Source organism: Orbicella faveolata, unplaced genomic scaffold (assembly GCF_042242905.1).
Source record: "Orbicella faveolata isolate gen_17 unplaced genomic scaffold, um_ofav_v1 contig_25, whole genome shotgun sequence".
NCBI lineage: Eukaryota > Metazoa > Cnidaria > Anthozoa > Scleractinia > Merulinidae > Orbicella > Orbicella faveolata.
Genome location: NW_028301553.1, coordinates 24,122,501 through 24,143,959, shown reverse-complemented (window position 1 = coordinate 24,143,959; position 21,459 = coordinate 24,122,501). Strand labels below are relative to the sequence as shown.

Below are 21,459 nucleotides of genomic sequence, written 5' to 3'. Positions count from 1 at the left end.
AAATCAATGACCCTGCCAGAACGGAAACAAGTTAATACAATGTGTTAATTAAAAAGTAAATATAGAAGTTAAAGTCGACTTACCGATTATCTCTTTGACCTAAGAAGGTAAAATAGTAAGAACCATTAAGAACCATTAAACCATAACAAATCTCCAGGATTATACAAAGTACCTTACTCTCAAAAAAAAAAAAAAAAAAAAAAAGAACAGTATTTGCAAGGATTTTGGTTGCGTCTTCTAGTAAACCTTACTTAAATCCTGAACAGAGAATTAAGATTAAACTGCGACCCAGTTTAATTATATGCAGCTTCTCTTCGGCTAGGGAACTATAGCCCATATGGGCGTGATATTAAAGGATGCATTTTACTTACGTTGTCGATGCTTCAGTATCATGTAGGTGATAAAAACAGTTAACATCAGGGCGAGAATTCCGATAACTGTTCCATATATATCGCCTCTATTGACTTCTGCTGGTTCAGATGGAACAGGTGTTGAAAAATCTAAAACTGAATAAATATGCAATACATTTAATCCTAGAATGTAGCAATATGATGGCCGGCAAACGATGAGGACGACGACGCCGTCGTCAAAGAAAACAAAAGCGAAAAAATGCACTGATACTGATTTGCCTTTGAAGACTCCTGAGGTAAAGTTGGCCTTGTAAAGAAGTAGATGGAAATTTCGAAAAAAACTGAATAGGAAACTAATAGATTTAAAAATACGTAAATAAATAAATAAATAAATAGATAAATAAAAAGGACAATGAATGACTTGAAGTTACATGTAACTACAGGTACAACACCATTTCTAATTCGAGGTTCAAACATAGTTAAATGAGGTCCATATGTAGTTTTAATGTAACAACAACAGACTTTTTATAAGTTGACAGCTGACCAATACTGGTTTTTCGATTGCAGGCTCAAGTCAGGTTATTACTCTGTGAAAGAAAGAGGGAGTACGCGCGAAGGCAAAATTTTGGTGCAAATTAACCTCTGGCGCGTTGTGGACTTTCCTTCTGATATATTCCTCGTACAATTGTCCCTCAGAATGCCCCTGATGTACTGCGTAAGTAATTTTTACAATCTTTACGTTACGCTTACAGTGGGTATAGTTTGTTAAAATTTAACTGAAAAGAATAGCAAAACCACACGCTGAACAATTACATGCTCATAATTGATCATACTTTGAGTTCCTGATCCAAGAAAAACTTGGCATGCCAAAACACTACCACTTATCTTCTCTTCTTTGTTTGTCTTTGCGAAGTTTTGGCTTCTTTTCGCTTTGATCAACCGGCCCTTTTCCGTCGCGACCCATTTTTTGTTTTTTGTTTTTTGTTTTTTTTTATACAGGTAGTGCTTGAATGTTTAATTTATTTCTTCTCGGTTTTAGACAGCCGTTTTTATCTGTGTCGGCCAAGCGTCGTTTTGTGCACCATTTTGCCGCAGTTTAGACATTCTTCTCTTGGTATTTTTTCTGTTTGCAACCTTTTACAGTGGTATTTTCTGTGGGTGTGAAGAGTGTGACATTGCGTGAATGTTTTCCCATACGCTTCACAAGGGTAATCACGAAAAGACCACACACTTGGTGACTTTTTTAATGACTGACCGTTGATTGCGATATATTTGCCACCTTCTATGTTGCAAAAACGTTTCTCTTCTTGGGGAGTCGGCTCATCTGATTCAGCCATGCGTTTTGTGTATAAAAAGTACTCGCAAATGTTCAAATAGAAAATTTTTGGCGGTGCGCGTGACAGTAGTAGGTGGTGGATTGAATAGATACTGGCGAATTTTGAGCCCTTTTGTCCGGCTCAATTTTTTTTTGTTTGTTTGTTTATATTCATAATAACGGTTTACCATTCTTGCGGTCACACAAGCACTGTAAGATGTAACTTTTGGTGTGGACCTCGATGAATGGTTCGCACGCCCGGGCGCCTGAGGGAATCTCACAATCTGGAGGCCCGCAGGGAAGCAGCTTGCCATTTCACAAGCCTTTGAAGAAAAAACTTCGGATGTCTCTTTTTATGACGAAGACTAATTGGTTAGTCGGTTCAATAGGGTTTTCTGATTCAGCCGACATTCTTTAGGTAATAATGGGTAGCCGCAAATGTTCAAATAGAAATTTTTGCGGCCGGTGGGACTGCTAAAGTGTTTGTCGACCCTCGTGGGTCGAATAGATACTGGTACGGATACCAAGACGGCGAGGCTGCCGAGCCGGCGAGGTAGCCGTGCCGGTATCTATTCGCCCCGCCACCTACTACTATAGGCACAATCAAATGATGGGACATCTAATCCCTCCTCTCTGGTACTAGGGGAATCACATATGGCAGATATTTCTGATTTTCAAATATCCCCTACTAATGGAGAACCAGTTTCCCAAGACTGCTCCCAAGTACAAGAAAGATTGCAGTCAACAGATAATTTGCCCATCACACAGGTGCAACAACAGTCAATACAATTTGAAACATTTATTGAAACACTTACAGATGAGCAAAAGCAGATTGAAAATGCAACAAGAGGGCAATCAATGATTGGTTTGAACAAAAGCAAAACAGGATAACTGCTAGTATCTGTAAAGCTGTCTATTCTCATATGAACAGCCAAAGGTCAAAGATACCAGAAAGCCTCATTAAGAAAATAACAACAAAAGAGAAACCTCACAAGAATGTGAGCTATTTACAAGCTAAAGGCCTTAATTATAAAAGTAAAGGTATGATATACGGTATTGAAAATGAGTCAGTTGTAGCAAATTTGTAGAAAGAGCACCTGTGAACATTGCCAGATGTAAAAGTAGTCACAGTTCAAGAAGTTGACCTAATTGCGGATATAGACGGTGATTGTAACAGTTCACTACCAAAATGGTAATACTGAGATAGGAAATGCCGAAATAAAATGTCTTGAGTCAAAGCAGGATGTTTCACCAGAGGTTGTCATCAAGGATCATCAAAAAGAAACAAGTTTTCCATTTCATAGAGAGAAACTCTCTTTATGAAGTAAAAGAAAAACACAAATACTGGTTTCAGTCGCAGATGCAGATGGGAACCACTAAGCTTCCGCTGACTGATTTTGTTATTCTTACCAACTTAAGATTTCCCATTTTGGTTCTAAAGGTCACATTCTCATCAAGATGGTAATATGAAATAAAACCAAGATTACTTGCTTTTCATCAGAAATATATTAAAGACAAGAAACTTCAGTGACTAGAGCTGAGCATTGTCAGCAAAAATCTGAACTTAACATGAGGAAAAGCAAGCCTCAAAGTGAGTTCTTAAAGAAACTTGCAGCACTATGAAACTACTATGCTATTGGCTGAGGATTTGAATACTTTTAGCTTGATGTTGTGTTTCAGTGTTCTTCAAATACAAAATTCTGCACAAACTAGAAGTACTAAAGGGTGTTAAATAGTTATTTCAAATAGAAATGATTGGATTTTGAAAGTTGACTAACAATGCACACACAGTCCAGATCTGATTTATGGAGCCAAAGCTGGAGAGAGGCAGAACTTGATTGAAAACATTCCAAGACTTTATCCGCTTTATTCCTCTTTGAACATGTATTCTTACATTGGCTATGCTCATTGTTTCAACACATTGGCCTTCAGTGAACTGGTCAGATGTAGAAAATCTCTTTGGAGGAATATATAGACTCCCTCCTCTGAGGGCAATCAGTTCATGGATTTCAAAGCGTTTGTCAGCAAGATATTGATCTCCTTGTTCAATGAGTTGAGAAAAAACACTTCTTTGTACGATTTCTTTGTCACTTATCCTTCCTGGATATAATTGCCTCACAAAGGTAATCCAGCCACTTGGTTAAATGCAAACCAGCCCCTTAAAGGTGTCATGCGACTTGTAGTCAGAATACATTTCTGAGTGCTTCTGATAATCCTTGGGTAATTCACATTTCAGTTCAGTGCAATCAAGAATTCCTCTTACATTTTCATATCTTTCCTTATATGATTCTGGTAAGTGCTGCTTTACCTTCTCTTTTGAAGGCCATGGAGGCAAACTACCCAACAGAATGTAAAGGTAGTTTGCCCAAGTAATAACAACATCAGACACCATGCCTACAGACACGTTGAATCTATGCACCAAATCACACTCAAATAATCCAAGTCGAACCCTTGTCAGAAACAGCCACAACTGATCATTTGGTTGTAGTTCTCGTTTTCGTCGTTGTTCTTTCTTCTAACCTTGTAAGAAAGGAAATGCGGTGTCTGGAAAGTCTCCATTTACTTTGAATCGTACCTGGTTCCAACTAAGTAGCGACTCACCACTCGGTTTCACAAAGTTCCAGAATGCTATCAAGGCTTCGTAAGACTGAAATCCTGTGTAGAAAAATGTATCGTCATCATTGGAGCTAAAACGTTCTACGGAGAATTTTGAAAAAGAGAACTTTTCTGTGAGTTCGCAAATCTCGGCAAGTAAGTCTCTCTCTTGTGGTTTGTCTTCTGACTCTTTCTCTCTACGGGTGTTCTCTGAAGTATAATTCACTACATCTGGAAGATACTTCATTTCCAATGGGCCAGCAACTGATAGTCGACGTTTTTTACCGTCACGAACATTTGCTCTTTTGGACCTCTCACCCCCTTTGTCGTGATTCACCGGCCGTCCAAGGAAAAATAGAAGGAACTGCATTCCTGACAAGATCATGTCTACTGCCAGTTAAAGATTTTTTATAATCGTTCGAAGTGAAATGTTCGGAACAGCAGAAGAGTGATGTATTCATCGCTACGTTTCATCCTTACCATCCATATTTTTCTCTGACTTTGGTGTCGTGGAAAAGCGTGGACAATGAGGTCTTTTCCAGGGGCGTAGCCAGGGGTGGGTTCCAGGGGTTCTGGAACCCCCCTTTTGGGTTCGGAATCAAATCATCGATATCGCATTTTTTGTTCACTTTGCCTTGAGAATGGTGTCACGATGACACCGAAACGTCGGCTTTTAACGTTAATATTCGCTTGTTTATGCTTTAAGAAATCGTTATTGATCAAGAAATTAAAATATTATTATATATATGTCCTTACACATGTTGCTAAAATGTAATGTTTTAATAATTAATAAAAAATACAAGGTGTACTAGACTAACCAAGAAGCAGAAAAAGAAAAAGAAAAAAAAAACTTAAACACAAAAGTGTTTTATTACCTGACATTGTTTGTCACATTCTTCTTGACTCGAGCAATTTCAGTTTTTAATGGACACAAACCTTGTACCAGAATAACTTTAAGTATATTACAGTCCTTTTTGCATTCTATAAAAGCTAAAGATATAAACAGTGGTCTGAAATAACACCAAAAACACTTTCTCATGGGAACTCGAGCAAGTAAATTTCAAAGTTCAGAGGAATTGTCAGGTAAAACACAGATAAAATTTCATCATCAGTTTCATTTCACCGGTACTGTTTCAGTGTTTCATAGATTACTCCAAAATTTATTTTCTACATTTGGTGTTGTTAGAAATGATTTCTTTTGAGAAGATATTTAAAAGAGTCGCACAGAAGTTTCCAATAATCTCGGTAAAAAGTTTTAGCCCACTTGTTACTCGAACTTTTGGTGGATTCCTTCTTAACACCTAAGCTAGTATATAGCTATAACTGAACTGAACGACTTTAATCTGCATTTGACAATGGCGACCAGATCACGCCGAAACGTCAAGTTATAGCATTTATTTTTCATTTAAAATAATTTCTTTGTAACCGAGTATCTTTTGGGATTTGAGGAACAAAATAAGCTTGAAAATTTTGTCCGGAAATCCTCGGAGACATGTTAGAATATTGATGTACGGTATATCGAACGTGGCCTATTACCTGCCCGTTTTGTTGAACACGCCATTTACACGAACAGGAAGCATTTTTTGACCAAAAGTTTAAGTATACAGAGCACGTTCTTAGTATGATTCTTCGTAATATGTCCTTGAATCTCCAAAACCCTAATAAATTTAAGACTTGTCATATTGTCAGATGGCGATCGACATAAACAATGGCTTACCTCTCCAGAAACACTTTCTTGCTGTTCATGCATAGTCACATGCCAGTTCAGAATCTTAACAACGAACTAAAGTACCGATAGGTACTTTCAAACCGTATCAAATTGGGGAAAAAGCACAACGTTTGCGAAAAAAAAACGGCACCTTCTTGAAGAATCCAATATGGCGGACGGAGCTCCAACGACAGTGGTAAATATATGCATGCATAAATTAGCATGCACAAATGTGACACCAAAACGGAGAAACAGAGTCCAATCCTTAACTCATGCGCCATACTGCGCATGAGTAACAGGAGTAACTTCTGTGTCGTCTGTTCACCATCGTTTAAGCTTAACTGGATAATATTTCTATACTATCTCAAAGGGATGTTATTGGTCTTATGAAGAGCTTTTATGAAGCTAGAGATATTGACCTCGCCGTCCTATACGAAAATTACGCGAAAGTTTATTTCCCGCGTCCACTGCCGTTCCCGTCTTGGCCCTCCCGTCCTTGCATCGTATAAAGATTCCTAATGTTACTTATGATGTAGAAGACATTAATACCATTCACTCAAATTTTGAAACAATATTTCGCAATGTAGAATAGAATCTGCATGCAATCAGGCCGATTACATCGAATACTGGGCGACTCAAATGGCACAGAAATCACAAATTCACCGTTCGCGGTAATTCATTCCTCTCATGGAAACTCGAATCCCTTTCGAGGGATTATTCAGCCCTTTTAAGGGATAATTCGACCCTTTCAAGGGATTATGCAGCCCTTTCGAGGGAGTACGTATCCCTTTCGAAGGATGATGCAATCAGAGCACAACGCAGTCAATTCCACCGCGATTACGTGAGAGTTCGTCTTAAGGTGATATGACTTTCTTAGTAGAGTGCAAACAAAAAGCTTTAGTTGACGAAATTATGACCATGGAAAACACATCCACAGAAGCTATGCCTGGTCATTATGTCACTAGTATTTTTTCTGCAAATACTCGGAGTGAAAGCCAATTTTTCCAGTGTTTACACTTAGGAAAGGTACATGTAAGAGTAAATCTTTAATCTTAAATCAGTATAGTTATCAGTTGCTCCATGTAGGAAAGGAGACAGAGAACCATCTAGATTACCATGTGAAGTTTTAAAGTCAGTTCAACACAGAAAAGTAAGAGGCAGAATTAAACATTTCTTGAAGAAAAGTGTTCCCGTCTCATCTGTTTTATTCACTGTGACTACCAGTTGTGAACTATGGATCGTCAAGCTTGCTCATGAAGAAGAGTCTGTTTTTACTCGATTTTTCAAAACAAAATGTGAACAAGAAAAGTGTTGGTCTTCTGGTAGGAATTATGAATGTTATCCAGAATTTTTGTCCGAGTTCAGTTTGATAATAAGACCTACCTCTTGTCAGAAAAGAAGCTTTTGTTATGTGGAGATATTGGATTAAACCCAGGTCCTGCAGAGATTCCTAATCCACTTACCTACGGCCGTGGATTCATGTGCTCATCGAGCACCTATTTTTTCAATTTGCTGCTTGGACTACTACAAGGTTAAATCCGTTATTTTTTTAATTTTTATTTATTTATTAATTTTTTTATGGTGACAGGGAAGACCCGGAAGTCTATTCGTTGTTCATCTATTTTATTTAGCTTATAATACTACGAATTTCATAATGAAAGTGACTTCACGATTTCAACTTGTAGAGCTGAGAAGCTCACTTAAAACTCGAGCTACCTGTAAGTGTCAAGCACCTGCATGAAAATAAAAAAAAATTCGGTTTGGAAATAAATTTCAATGTTACTTTCAGAATTTCTTCATATAAGATAACTTCTTGAAGGTTTTATGTTTCGCAAACAATAAGTTAATTTTAAAAATGTTTGGCCGACTACAGTGCACAATAAATTATTTATCCGGGTTCAAAATGAACTTAAACTTTAGCTTAAGTCCCTTGTAAACTTAACAACTTCATAATATATAAGAAATGTTACTTAAACTTTACTTTACTACGTGAGACGTGCTGTCTTAAGCTTAATTACCAAAATATATGCTGGAAATGCTCAACAGATCACTCCACTTTAATAAGCTTTCATATTATAAAGTTCTCTCCGACAGTGTAGTTCTCAATTTCTAGTACTTATTATAATATAGATAGGACCCTGTGCGCACTGTGATTGGTCAAAAGTCATGTTTTATTAGAGTTTATAATGTAGATAGGACCCTGCGCTGGCTCTGATTGGTCGAAAACCCATGTTTTATCAAAGTATAAAACATAGAAAATGCGTGTTTTATTATTTTTTGCCACATTACCTCTATATCATTCGAGAACACTCGAGAAATGTAGAAAACATTGGCCTGCAGCTTTTTTTGTCTACATTTCCCTCGTGTTCTCAAATGCCCGTCGCGTTTCATCACAGTGTAATACACAGCTTAGGCTTAGGTTAAATAGTAAAACCTTATTTACACAGCCTCTGCCATTTTCAGTGTCATCAAAATGATTGATATTGCATGGCGAATGGAATCTTATTGCTTTAACATACGTTTTGCCCCTGAAAGTTGAATAATTATCTTTAGCAGTTTCGCAGAGATTTCCTTCATTTCAACATGCCACGAATAAAGTATAATAGCCAAACTTTTACATGTAAACCAAAGGTGTCGCTGACTAGGGCCCTTTGCGATTCTGGATCTGGATCAACGATCCAAGATCACTCAGGTAATAGGGCATCATCCTTTCCCAGAGTGGATTGCAAAAAAACAACACAGTTTTGCTTCAAAACCTTAGATAAGATGTTTATACTCTCAACCCTTTACTAAAGAATTGGTTCATGCTTAACATGCGTGTATCAACTTATGGATGTATGTGGGAAGTTTGGAGAGCACAAAAGAAGCGCAGGGGTTGCTCGAGACGATAGCCGAGGGTAACTCAAGCTTCTTGAGTGCTCTCCAAACTTCCAACATGCATCCATAACTCAATATACACACAGCTGAAAGCATGAACCAATTCTTTTATAACATATATAGCGACAATATATTGGCCGCTAAAACGTTGTTTTATTTGCGATTGACTACAAAGTTCTCACAGTGCACAGTGAAGGAAAATAAAGGTCATTAGGATCCTAACACACCACAATCAGTTGAGCAATAGTTGAACAAAAACACTTAACCTGGTTTCTAAAATTGTCAAAGAAAAATTCGCTTCTTTGAATTAATTATAATGAAAATGTAAGCAAACAAAGTCCAAAAAACTCAATGAAAGTGTAGACAAACAAAGTCTAAATACTCACGTTTAAGTTAACATCTTAGCTTGGCAAAAGTCAAAGGCTCAAAGTAGAGTTTGGATTGTTCAGAATAATCTTCACATTGCCGAAACTTAAACAAAAGCAACTTGACAGAAACTTGATAGAAATTTTGCAGCTAAATTGAAGCTGCAGACGTCATGTTATATACGCATGACCTTGCGTATATAGAGATTTCATTCATGATGGCTAAATAGGAATTAGGTAAGACTAGCGCACAAACTATGTTATAAATGTAATTATTACCTGTGAAAGGGTTGAGAGTATAAACATCTTATCTAAGGTTTTGAAGCTAAAATGTGTTGTTGTGTTTTTTTTTTTTGTTTTTTTTTTTACCGCTAACAGACACAGTTAGTTTATTGGATGTGTCAGCCATGACATTACCCCTTTGACAATTTACAAAAGTGAGGGAGCAAATATTAAAGTGGAGACAACTGCTGTTCAACAAAAATGAGTAGTAAATATTAAAGTAAGGAGACAATTGCTGTTTAACAGAAATACAATGTAAGTAGTTCCTCTACTTTATCAACACTGATTACGCCAACCATGGCATAAAGTTGACGATGTAACTGGCCCTCCATGACTATTGTATTGTTGTTTTTTGTCCAACCAGGCTGATGGCCATGCCATTCATTCATTATTACAACAGCAGCAAGATTAATTAACCTCTTTGGTGAGCCGTTCTAAATAAAATGCTAGAGAAATTTGAGGTAACACTAGATTTTCATTCAGGATGGATAGGTCAAAGAAGTCTTCAAGTTGTACGTTGCCAGTAATAAGAGACAGAACACCATTACAGTACTGTGTAGTAACTCACCCATTTGAAACAATAAATTTATTAATATTTAACATCATTTCAGTGACTAATATGATTTTCTATGGGACAATAACATGTTTCCTTCATGCTCCACTGTTCTGCTAGCCTGTCCATATGTACGCAAAAGACTGTTCAACTAACTGGACAAGCCTTTAATTTACAGTATTTTAAAGTTACAGCTTTCAGATTTTAAACTACCGTACTTTAAACTCACTTGAAGTGCATTTGAATTCCAAAGGTTTACAACCATTGGCCGCTTCCTGAGAAGCCTGCTTTTTTAGCCTGCTTTTTCAACCATCCACATCCCTTGGGCTTGCTGCTGAAACATAAAATTCTTCCAGAATTGATAACATCTCTGGATGCCCCCATGTTGCTGGATAAATAATCCCACTTATCTTTGAAGTGTGTTTGTTTTCTGAGATCTATAAAGATAATGATATTATTGCAAGTTAGTTCACTGGAACCACTTTTATGTCCTTACATTTCAAGGGGTTAAATGAGAAGAAAGGTAAAACATCTAGTAATCTTACTTCGTTATATTTTTAATAGAACTGACATTTACAGTACAGCCCAAAAATAATGCACGCGCAAGAACTTCTTTTTGGGGTAAAGCTGTGTCTCCTGTTCTAGTTAAGAAACATGGAATAATTAATTAAACAGACATTTTGGCATTTTGCTACATGACCATATTGTATTTTATAAGTACCTTTTGAAGTTTGTCATCTGAGGTCTGTTTATTTCCATCCTAGTGGAGAACCATACATGCTTATGACTTGGGATCATTTAACACAAAATATAATCAAATATAAAATGAATTTTTGGGTATCATGTCTATTTTGCCGTACATTTTACAAAGTTTTATACAAACAACTTGTTTCTTGTTGCAAGAAAAATCTTTGAAAGAGTATGCTTTCCTTTTCCTCTATTTCATTTAATTTCCTGGTAAGGAGATTCCGAAAATCCTTGCAGGAATCCAAGGCAGTGCGAACCTGCATGTCAATTACAATTAACCGATGTCTAATTAACTGACCTGATCAGTAGTTCGTAACACTGACAGCTTGTAGTTAGGTTGCGAGGTAAACCTTGTTTCTTCGTCCACTCTGGTACAGCATTTGTAGCACCACGTACCTAGCTTGTACCCATGACATACTGCTCCTATGGTATTCAGGACAACAAAAAGTCTTGCAGGAATTTGCTGTTTCCTGAGGCCTCGCGAATGGATTTCTCTAGGAACCGGGCACCTGTTGTTGCTCCCGCGTATTTCGTCCCAATGGACTCGGCAAACTGTTGAGCCCACTTGGAAATCGGCAGCTCTGGCTAAATCTTCAGAGAGAAACATTTTTTGCCAGCACATTTACGGCTGCTTTTATTGGCTTTCCCACATTTTTCTTCCAAGGAACCGTACAACCAAACCAACGCAACAAAGACAACTACGTAAAAAAAATTACTCTTGTCGAGCGCGAACGCGAAATTCTCTCATATTTTGTTGTTGGTGCAAACACCAAACCCCTTGGTGCAAACGCTTGAAACTTAAATGAAAAATAAACTTTTCAATCAGACAAACCTTTCCCCTACTTTCTTTTTCTAACTCTTAGTTTTTGTCATCAAACTTCGCGGTACGGGATTTTATCTCGTTTACATTGGATTTTAATACGAAACCGGAAATGCATAATTCAGTGGAAGCTAAAATTTGTACTCATGTGCAGGGCGTTTTACCGCGGTGTTGGTGTATTGCATTGATAATCGGGATGATCTGCCATTGCATCGCTCGAGACTCTTTGTTATGCTTCGCGCGAAACTTGTAACACTTTATTTACCCTCCTGTCAACTATCTGTCATCGGACACATATTGACCAATCAGGCACTCCGTTGCTGGGCTGACGGAGGGTTTGAAAAAGCTAAAAAGAGTCTGTAGAAAGTCTGCAGACGGGTTTTTCTCGTCTCGCCTTCTTCCCTACTCGGCCAAAACGCCCTTATCCCGCCTTCTTCCCCACTCAGCCACTGCCATACTGCCCTTAGTTCGCGATTGCTAAACACTCGTCCTAGTGACCCTTAGAGAAAAAACCGGCTGCCAGCAGACTAACTTGTGCATTGGTCTTACAAGTGGCAGTATAAAAAAAAATCTAAATGGTCAGAGAGACACTGTCTATAAATTGACAGACAGTTCTTTTGAAAACCTTTTGCATTATTAAGGATTTCTTGGATTGAAGTCTGTCACTACAGGCCCCAGTTCAAAATGACATGTATGCCTCAATTCTTTAAGACTCCCTTAAATCCAAGTCAGTCATTATAGTTTCCAATTCGAATTATGACTTATAGTCCGTGAGCCAGGCAGCCAAATTTAGGCTGTCGGTATCATTCAGGGTGAATAAGTTTCATGGTGTTTTTTGAAAGGCCCTGCTATTGTAGACTTGGAAAATCCATAATAGCACTGGATCGATGGTAGCTCCTCCGTGCTGACTGCATTTATTTGCACCCCCCCTCCCAATGTATAACACATTTAGCCCGTGTTCAATTATATGCAGCTACAAATGCTTATAGAATGCAATAAAATGAAGTGTGGAGACATAATTATACTTTTAAGGTCTGCATAATGTGTTTGAGAACATTTCGTGTAATACGCGGGCCTGCAAATTTTGGTCAGCGGTATGTTCATTTATGTCATGTCTGAGAACTCTGTTGCTTGATGTATCCGCCATTTTGAAAAGGCCAACTTCGTTAAGGTAAGTGCTTAAACTACTAGATATCTATGGGTCACTTAATTATTCCACAAAATATGAATTTTATAAACATTTTAGTTTTGTGTATTCTTAATTTTGAATCAATCAGTTTTAAAAACTTTGTTTCGATTGCAAAATAGCATGACAAAGACGACAGAGCTGAGGCACAACATGAGAAGTTCAGTAAAACATAATCTACAGTACAAAAAAACTAGAAAACACCAAACAGTCCAAAACAAAACAGTCCATTTCTGTCGTGGCAATCAATAGCCGGAAATATGTTTAACCTTCTTCATAAAAACGCTAGTACTTTTTAAAACTTGCTCTCCTTTATGCAAAAAAACTCCGCTTCTCGGGTTTTTTTTTTTTTTTTTTTTTTTGATAATTAACCTTTTATCTATTTGGAACTTAAATTGTACTTTGCATTATAAGAAAACAAATCAGCTCGCATTAAATCTTTTTTAAACTCTTTTAGAAATTAGCCTTTCAGTGCGATCGAAAGTTTGAAAATACTCGATCTATTACTGAGTGCTAATTTACTAGCGCACCTATAACTTATATGAAATCGTTGATATCATTTACGCTATTGTTTCAGAGTTAATAATAGATTTCACTTCCCGTCTCCATTAAGCCAAACGTCTTCACAGACCTTGCCTGGGACAACATAAACAGAATTGAGGAGACCTTGTCAGGGAAAGGAACATCCCACCGTGTCAACGGAATCACTGTACAGCCTATAGTCTTCGATGCTGACCCACCGTCGAAAGACCTACCACGCATTGACAAAAGAAAACAGAAGACTTTGAGCACAGAACATCAACCCCAACTTCACATATATGTCGCTGGCCCTCGTGTGGGACCACATCCTCTCAAAACCAAGAATGACTATGCTGGTGAAACCAACAAAGCTGCGAGAAATGCAGCGCAGAAGAACATGCTGCAGATCCTTGCTAGGTAAGTCAATTCAGAAGTCCAAAAGGTGCCTAGTTGGACCGGATTTAACATCCAAACAAGGGATCGATCTCAAGTAAGACCACATGTAGAAGAGTATCTTCCGACAATAAATGCCCCAGCAACAGCATTAACAACAGTGTATGAGATCCTTAACCAGTCAGAGGAAATCAGGAAGAAACTTGATCTATCATCAGTTAGCGTTGTCATGGATCAAGCACTTTACGCAAAAGCAGCGGAAATTGCATGAAAGCAAGACCAGTTTTCCAACATTGTTTTGCGAATTGGAACATTTCACACGATTTCCGTTGCATTGGCTATCCTGGGGAAACGATTTTGAGATAGCGATTTGAAGGACATCTTCATTTAGTCACAGATAGTTGCTGAGGGCTCATTAAGTGGTGTCATTGATGGAAAGCAATACAACCGTGGCCTGCGGGCACACAAGTACCTGTATGAAGCACTGATGAGGCTAGCATAGGGTGAGTTCATGAGAAGGCTTGAGACCAGCGATCCCAATCATCGCATCACAGTAGCGTCTTTTCTTGAACAGGTGGATACACTGGCTAATAATTTTTGAAGGAAGAGAGCTTAGACCAGCTGCTTCAATGCCCAGTCCTGCCTCAAGTGATGACTATGTGGAGAGAGTTCCTGAATCATATTCGTCAAAATAACGGTGAACTTTCAGCATTCTGGATGTCATATGTGGATATGGTAGAGGGAATAGTTCTTGGCCTGTTGCGGATATCTCGTGAAGGTGACTGGATTTACATCTCCATTCCATACGAATGATGATCCCTTGGTGTTTCGCCTATGATAAGGTGAACTATTCACGATACCTGACTCCTCACTTTGCTCAGATGACAAATCTCAGTGAAAAAAATCCTGAGGTACAGAAGGCATTCAAGGAAGGCAGTTTTTCTGTTCAGTTAGCAAGCAGCAATCCCTTTGGGAGGATTCCAGTTGACCAGACAACTGAGGTCATAGTGAACAAGCATACCCAGAATCCTGGTAGAACCACACGCTTTAGCTTAAAACCTGCAACTGTTCAGCGCTACTACCTCACAGCAGGTAGGTACAAGGATGCATGGTACAAGGATGCATGGTACAAGGATCGAACTCGGAAACGCAGCATACAGAGCTTCAGTCATCAAGAATAAAGAAAGATGAGCTGGCGGTTTTGTCCATAGCTGACCTCATCCAAGGCTGGGTTAATGCTTTTTTCGAGAGCTAAGAACTGATTAGCATTTTAATTGCAAAGAACGCCCCCAGAGAGATTGCTACAGACCTGAAAACAGCACACGCGGTTGGTGATAGATGTTATGCAAAGTTTAAAGAAGAGAGGATGGAGAAGACTCCTCAAATCAGGAAATTCCATGACTTTCAGCGACATGAACAAGAAGAAACAGATGTAAACCAAAGACCAATTGATTACTTTGAAAGTAGACAGGTCCTTGTTTGGAAGAATCATAGTTATTGCACAAGAACGAAGCTTGCAGATGGATACCATCCTTTCACACCCTCTTGGACCACTTCCCGGGGCCTTATCAACTCCAGATGGCCTTCTGAGAAAGACCGACAAGGCCTCCCCGTCATCACTGTTACAGAAAAATGTACAGTTCTCTGAGGAAGTTCCTGTAAATTCTGCTACAGTTATTGATGGCATGTCTCTGGTGCAAAGGCTAAAGGGAGATAAACTGACCTTTGGTGATTTCGCTATGACTGTCCTGTCTATGGCAATGAAAGAAAGGATTTGGTGTAACAGAATAGACGTCGTATTTGACACCTACAAGGTGCTATCCATTAAGAACAGTGAACGGCAACTGCGAGGTGAAGAGTCAGGACACCAGCTTGTTAACATCAGTAGAACATAGATACTTAGGCAGAGGAAGGAATTTCCTGACAAGAGTGAGCAATAAGACGAGTCTTATCACCTTCATCGTCAATGAGTGGAGAAACGAAGCATGCAGACAGAAGTTGGAGGAAAATCTGTTGTATGCCAATGCTGGTGATACATGCTACAGAATCACCGCGGAAGGTAGTGACGAAGTTCCAACACTGAAGGTCTCAACAGGAAGAGGCAGATGGACGCCTACTGCTCCACGCTTCCCATGCAGCTAATGATGGCTTCAACTTTGTTCTTGTCTGTTCGGAGGCCTCTGATGTGTTTATCATGTCCTTGGCATTTAGCAATGGGATGGGAGTTTCTCTGTTCATAAAATCTGGGACTCGTACACGGACAAAGGGCTATTGACATTACAAAAGTTGCTGCCTCATTTGGTCCAGAAGTGTGCAAAGGTGTTCTCGGAATGCATGCATTCACTGGGTGTGATACTGCGAGCGCATTTGCAGGAAAGGGAAAGGCATACGCATTGAAGACATTAAAGAAGAACACAACGAGCCGAGAAGCGTTAACAGAGCTGGGAAAAGAGTGAGACCTACCTCCTGAATTAACAGATAAATTAGGGAACTTACATGTCTTCTTCACTCTAATAACACGGTATCCACAAAAGTTAATGAGCTGAGGTACCAGCTGTTTTGTTCAAGGAGATGGGAGATATAGAAAGCCACCAGCTTTCTCCTTGCAGAGATTGTCTTGTTGCACACCTTGCAGTGCGGTTTCCGAAGATCCTACTCTGCGGAGACAGCGCTCATTCGCCTGACAGATCAGTTGTTATCTGATATGGATAAAGAGCAAGTCAGTGGGCTCGTATTTGTGAATTACAAGAGGGCCTTCGACTTAATTGACCATGACATACTTCTGTCCAAGCTCGCGGCATACGGTATAACATCTAGCGAACTGATGCTCTTCACGAACTACTTAAAGGGCAGAAGGAGCTCAGTTGTCATTGACGGAGTGCATTCAGAATACAGACTGATCACACACGGTGTTCCGCAAGGATCGGTACTGGGGCCACTGCTATTTATCATCTTTGTGAATGATCCCCCAAACTCAGTCTCCAAGTCAACTGTAGACATTTACGCAGATGACACTACTTTTAGTACTTCCGCTTTAGTCTCAGATCTACCTGCAATTCAGCAGAGGCTCCAAGAAGACATAAACAAGATTACAGACTGGACATCTGACAACAAGATGGTACTTAATGCCTCTAAAACAAAAAGTCTTCTCGTAACTGGCAAACAACTGGAAAAGAAGGCTCCAGACACGAGTCTTAAATTATCATGCAACGGTAGCGAGACTGAGCAAATAACTTCACAGAAACTACTTGGGGTAAAATTAGACAATCACTTGAGTTTTACTGAACACATAGATGACATTTGTAAAAACAAAGTGTCACAACGTATTGCGGTGCTGAAGAAGATTAAGCGTAACTTGCCTCTCGCTGAGCGTAAGCTTTATTTCAAGGCCTTGATCAAGCCTATAATGTTGTATGGTTCATGTGCATGGTGCACTGCGTCAGAAGAGAACGTGTGTCCAAGCTGCAAAAGCGAGCAGCTCGAGTCACCTTGGATGCGGATATCGGTGAAAGAAGCGAGATGCTTCTCAGACGGCTTGATTGGCTGCCACTTAAGGAAGAATTAAACCTTAAAAGGACTAGTTTAATATTTAGGCGCATCAAAGATGAAAATAATTGTCCGAGCTATATAACAGAACTTTTAACGAGAAACTCAGACCGACACACCAGAACCAGTCGCTATGGAAAATGTAACTTAGAGTGCCCCTCCTATAACAGAGAAACGGAAGGGGGGCGAACTTTTCAAGCCAATGGAGCAAAACTATGGAACAACATCCCTTTAGACATTCCCAAGAAAGACTCCATTGGCTCCTTTAAATCTTCTGTTAGAAAATATTTTTTGTCCAAAAATTCTTAGCTTAGTTTCTAGTTGTGCATATTTAGACTTTTATTTTTATCATATCTTTAAATTTTAGCTGGATTCTATTTTGTAATTTTTATTATCTTATAAGTGTAAATAGTTTTTAATTTTTAACTTAGAATAGAAGGCCAGTGGTTCGTCAGTGTTTTGCTGTTATGTGTTACCCTCTGAAAATAAAGTTGCTACTTACTTACTTACTTACTTGTAAAGCACGCAAAGAGGACAAATTATCAGATTGCCATATGGTAACAGTGTTTAGAGAAAGACCCACAAGTTCCGACTCCTGTTGGACAGGGATGGAAGATCGAGCATGAAGATGGTGTTGCCAAGTTAGTTGTTGGCTGGATGGACGTAAAGGCAGCACCAGAGGCCATACTTAAGCTATTAGCGTGTAACTGCACTAAAAAGTGCGTCGCCCCTAAATGTGTCTGTGTCACAAATGGCCTAAGATGTACTGATATGTGTAGGCTTGCTGAATGTGAGAACCAAGGTTCTGTTCAAGAGATCGAGAGTGCCGATGATGACGATGGAGTGGGCAGTGATGAGGAATATTAAAATGAACGCTTAAGAAGTCTCGCAAGTGCTTTCTATGTATGCTGCCTATTTATGCCAACTGGTAAATATATAAATTAAGTCACGTGACTCATTTACTTTAACGATATTCTTAGCTATACCCACGTTAAAGAACATCAGGGAGAACGTCAGAAACATTAAAAAGAGCAGGCTGAATTAAAGTGGATTGGAATGACTCCTAGTACAGTCTTACAATTGTCTGTTATGTAATAGTGCCATTTTAAAGGCCCTGGTCACGTGTCCAATGATGTAAACGACGGGATAAACTATACAAAAATATAAAAATGATATTTGTAAAGCAGTCATACTGTTGGGTAAGTGTTTTGCAGATTTTGATGGACATTTAAAGCAAATGAACACACATATATATGTCAAACCAACTTCAGCCTCGTTTCCATGCCCAAGTCGTGCTCTGTCACGTGACTAATGAAATGAACCATATGTAATTAAAAAATGGATGCGTGAAACAATGGTACTGTTGTGTATGTGTTTTGTTCATTTTGGTGGACAACTGAAGCTACTAAAGACAAAACAAGCTTCAGCCTCGTTCCCATGCCTGACCCATACTTTAAAAACCACTGTTATCCACTAGCTACCATAGAATCATTGCTATCATGCTTTTCCCCACTATTTCTGGTCGAATCTACTAGAAAACCACCATAAAACTTATTCACCCCGGATGATACCAACCAGCCCTACTGGCTCACGGACCATTACATGTACTTTCTACTTCTCCTAGACAGTACTTACCGTAAACATCACTGGAGAAGCCACACTCGTAGATACAGACTGTAAGCTGCATCCCGAGTTTGGGAACGCAAATTTTAGAAAAAAAAGTTTTTGGAAAGACATGTATTAAAACTTAGCGTAGAACTACGGTAATAAAATGGCAACGAGTGAAATTAGGAAACAATTTCACGCGCGTTTTGGCAAAATTGTAATAATTTTCCGCGCCTTTACATGTAAGGTGAGGGAAATTATTAGAATTTTGACAAAACGCGAGTGAAATTATTTGTTAATTTCACGAGTATACCATTTGACAGTCTTTTAATATCACGGATGGCAAATTACCGTTACAAACTTGGGTTTTTTACTTTATTGTATTGAGAAATTTCGTAACAAACGTTGCCATGGCAATTTGTAATTTCACAAGTGAAACTACAAATTAGTATAGGAAATAGCACGGTTTCTAGGGGTATTTGGGATAAATACCACGAGTGATATTTCAAAATTCACCAAAATATCACGAGCTGCCGCGGCGAGTAATATTTGGGGAGTTTTTAAATATCACGAGCCGGTATTTATCCCAAATATCCCGAAGAAACCGTGGAATTTTTTGTTTATACTACAAGGCAAAGAAATTTCGCATTTCAGATAACACACATTTTTATTTAGTCACACGCAGTTGATTGGCTTTACAATAACATGTGATTAAACATGTGATCGCTTAAACATCACACAACTGTGATGAAACTGTACTCGAATGTCTGCAAATCTCAGTTCTAAAGAATGAAAGTTTTTAATAGGCTTATCAATCAAAGTTTAACAATCATCTGCAATCGATTCTGCCTGTGGAACACTGCACCTCGGCTCGGGAAACCTCTGGCTAAGCTGGCAGTTGATGGTCACTTGACAGCCGTGGAAATTATTGATTGTCGTCAACCGCTCTTCATTCATCATCAGCGTGTTCTCCACACCAGAGGAAAGGCCAATATTCTGAAGGGGACGGCGTTGGTTGGACGTGCTTACCTGACCGTCAGAGCTTATGATTGCGGAAATCAGCCATTGTTCATTCTCATCGGCTTTCTCGTAGTCGACTAAAGAACGCTCGTTTGTATGGCCAGTGACGCCAATAATTGCGGAGCGACGTTGGTTGGCAGCTTTGAGTTTCTTCACCAGCGTTTAGCGTGCACTATGGTTTGTGAGCCGTTTACCTTCAATCTCGCCCTGAACAGCCATAGATTTCATGAAGGAGTTAATGCTGTGGATCCCCATTCTCTGTCGCTTATACCACACTTGAGACTTAGGGCGCTCAATCACCGCGAGGTAAAATGGCCCACTGCTTTTCATTTCCTCGGGTCTGTGTGACAGGAACGTCTTTAGAAGCTTGACTGGACATCTTGGCCCACCAGTTGCAAACATTTTCGGCCGAACCACTCTTCTTTTTTTTCGAAGGTCGCCCTGACGCGTTTTTGTGGGTTATTCTTCCTACGTGATGTACTCGACGCCATTGTCGTCTTTACTGAATAAAAAATCTTCGACATACATGCCGAGTGGTGTTCCTGACAGCCTCGTGATCCGAAATGCTGCGTCAAAAGAAACCAAATTGTGGCCATTAGGGACTTCGGAGACTGGCTACCAAGGAGCCCTTTGGACCACAACAGCTCCTCATCTTCAGTGGTTAGTGCCTTTGATGCACGGGGACGTTTGCCGTAGCCCTGTTCACGGAGGAAGCGAGCTTTTCCTTCGAGTACTTTGCGACTGCTGACAAACTCTCTGTCCTTGGCAAAGAAAATTCTGCTGCCTGGTTCCTTTAAATGACGGTCCAGGGACGCTATGATTACCCGCAAACTGTCTGTCTCGTACTCTGAACCATCCTTTTTTCTCACCTCGGCGAAAAACTTCTGAAGCTTCTCGTCAAGTTCCTTAGCTTCGTGGCAAACAATATCTGGACTGTATCCTTCTTCTTCAGCCCATGTAGTCCAAACAGTAACCCAGGTCTTAGTGCTTTTCTTTGTGAACGAATTTTCTACATTTTCCTTAAACTGTTGTAGTACTTTCGCGTCACAATCTGGAAATCTATCCGCGATTATTTAAAATTAGAAACAATAATTTTCAGTTACCATGGAAACTGGCTGTAATTTTTACACGTAAGTATTTCAAATTTGGCTTAAATACTACTGGTCTTAGCCAATCACATTTCAGAAATTTCTCAGCCTGTAGTATAAACGCCGAAATTTTGCGCCATAATTAAGGAGTAATTTTCCATCCATGATATTACTGCGGAAACATACCAAGTTGCTAAAATCTGTGATAAAAACATTGCTGGAACTAACCTGTATTACTCAACACATAAACAGGATTTTGCTCCCCTGGTCGTCTCATATCCATTCTAAACCTGTATGACTTGTCAGCGTTAAGATCAGTCACTAAGTTCTGTCTCCGATGTACTCATACCACTTCCTCCTGGGACAGGCTCCCACTGACCCTCCCCTTTCTCCAGCATCTCAAGATTCAGAGTTGTTACATCTTTATCTGTCACTGTCCATGTCACTAGTATGACTGTGGCGTCATCTGCCATCCTTGCCGCTTCGACTA

The 21,459-nt window shown here is 39.3% G+C and overlaps 2 protein-coding genes and 1 pseudogene across 4 annotated transcripts in view; all 3 read right to left on the bottom strand.

Moving 5' to 3' along the window:
- The window catches only part of LOC110039857 (proto-oncogene tyrosine-protein kinase receptor Ret-like), a 95,415-nt gene that overhangs the window by 10,536 nt on the left and 63,420 nt on the right, over window positions 1–21,459 (bottom strand). The window contains exons 1-4 of one of the 3 annotated variants that reach the window (XM_089294318.1): window positions 10,767–12,229; window positions 10,275–10,482; window positions 372–506; window positions 84–99 (exon numbers count right to left, since the gene is read on the bottom strand). In XM_089294318.1, coding sequence (XP_089150444.1) covers window positions 84–99; window positions 372–417 — 62 coding nt within the window. In that variant the 5' untranslated portion in view covers window positions 418–506; window positions 10,275–10,482; window positions 10,767–12,229. Of the gene's footprint in view, window positions 1–83; window positions 100–371; window positions 507–10,274; window positions 10,483–10,766; window positions 12,230–21,197; window positions 21,457–21,459 lie in introns of those variants that run through there. The other 2 variants (XM_089294317.1, XM_089294319.1) reach the window with 2 other exon arrangements.
- On the bottom strand, window positions 19,389–20,948 carry LOC149109571 (uncharacterized protein KIAA1958-like; annotated as a pseudogene).
- The window catches only part of LOC149109570 (neural cell adhesion molecule 2-like), a 6,040-nt gene continuing 5,864 nt past the window's right edge, over window positions 21,284–21,459 (bottom strand). The window contains exon 7 of the mRNA XM_089294652.1: window positions 21,284–21,456. Coding sequence (XP_089150778.1) covers window positions 21,284–21,456 — 173 coding nt within the window. The remainder of the gene's footprint in view (window positions 21,457–21,459) is intronic.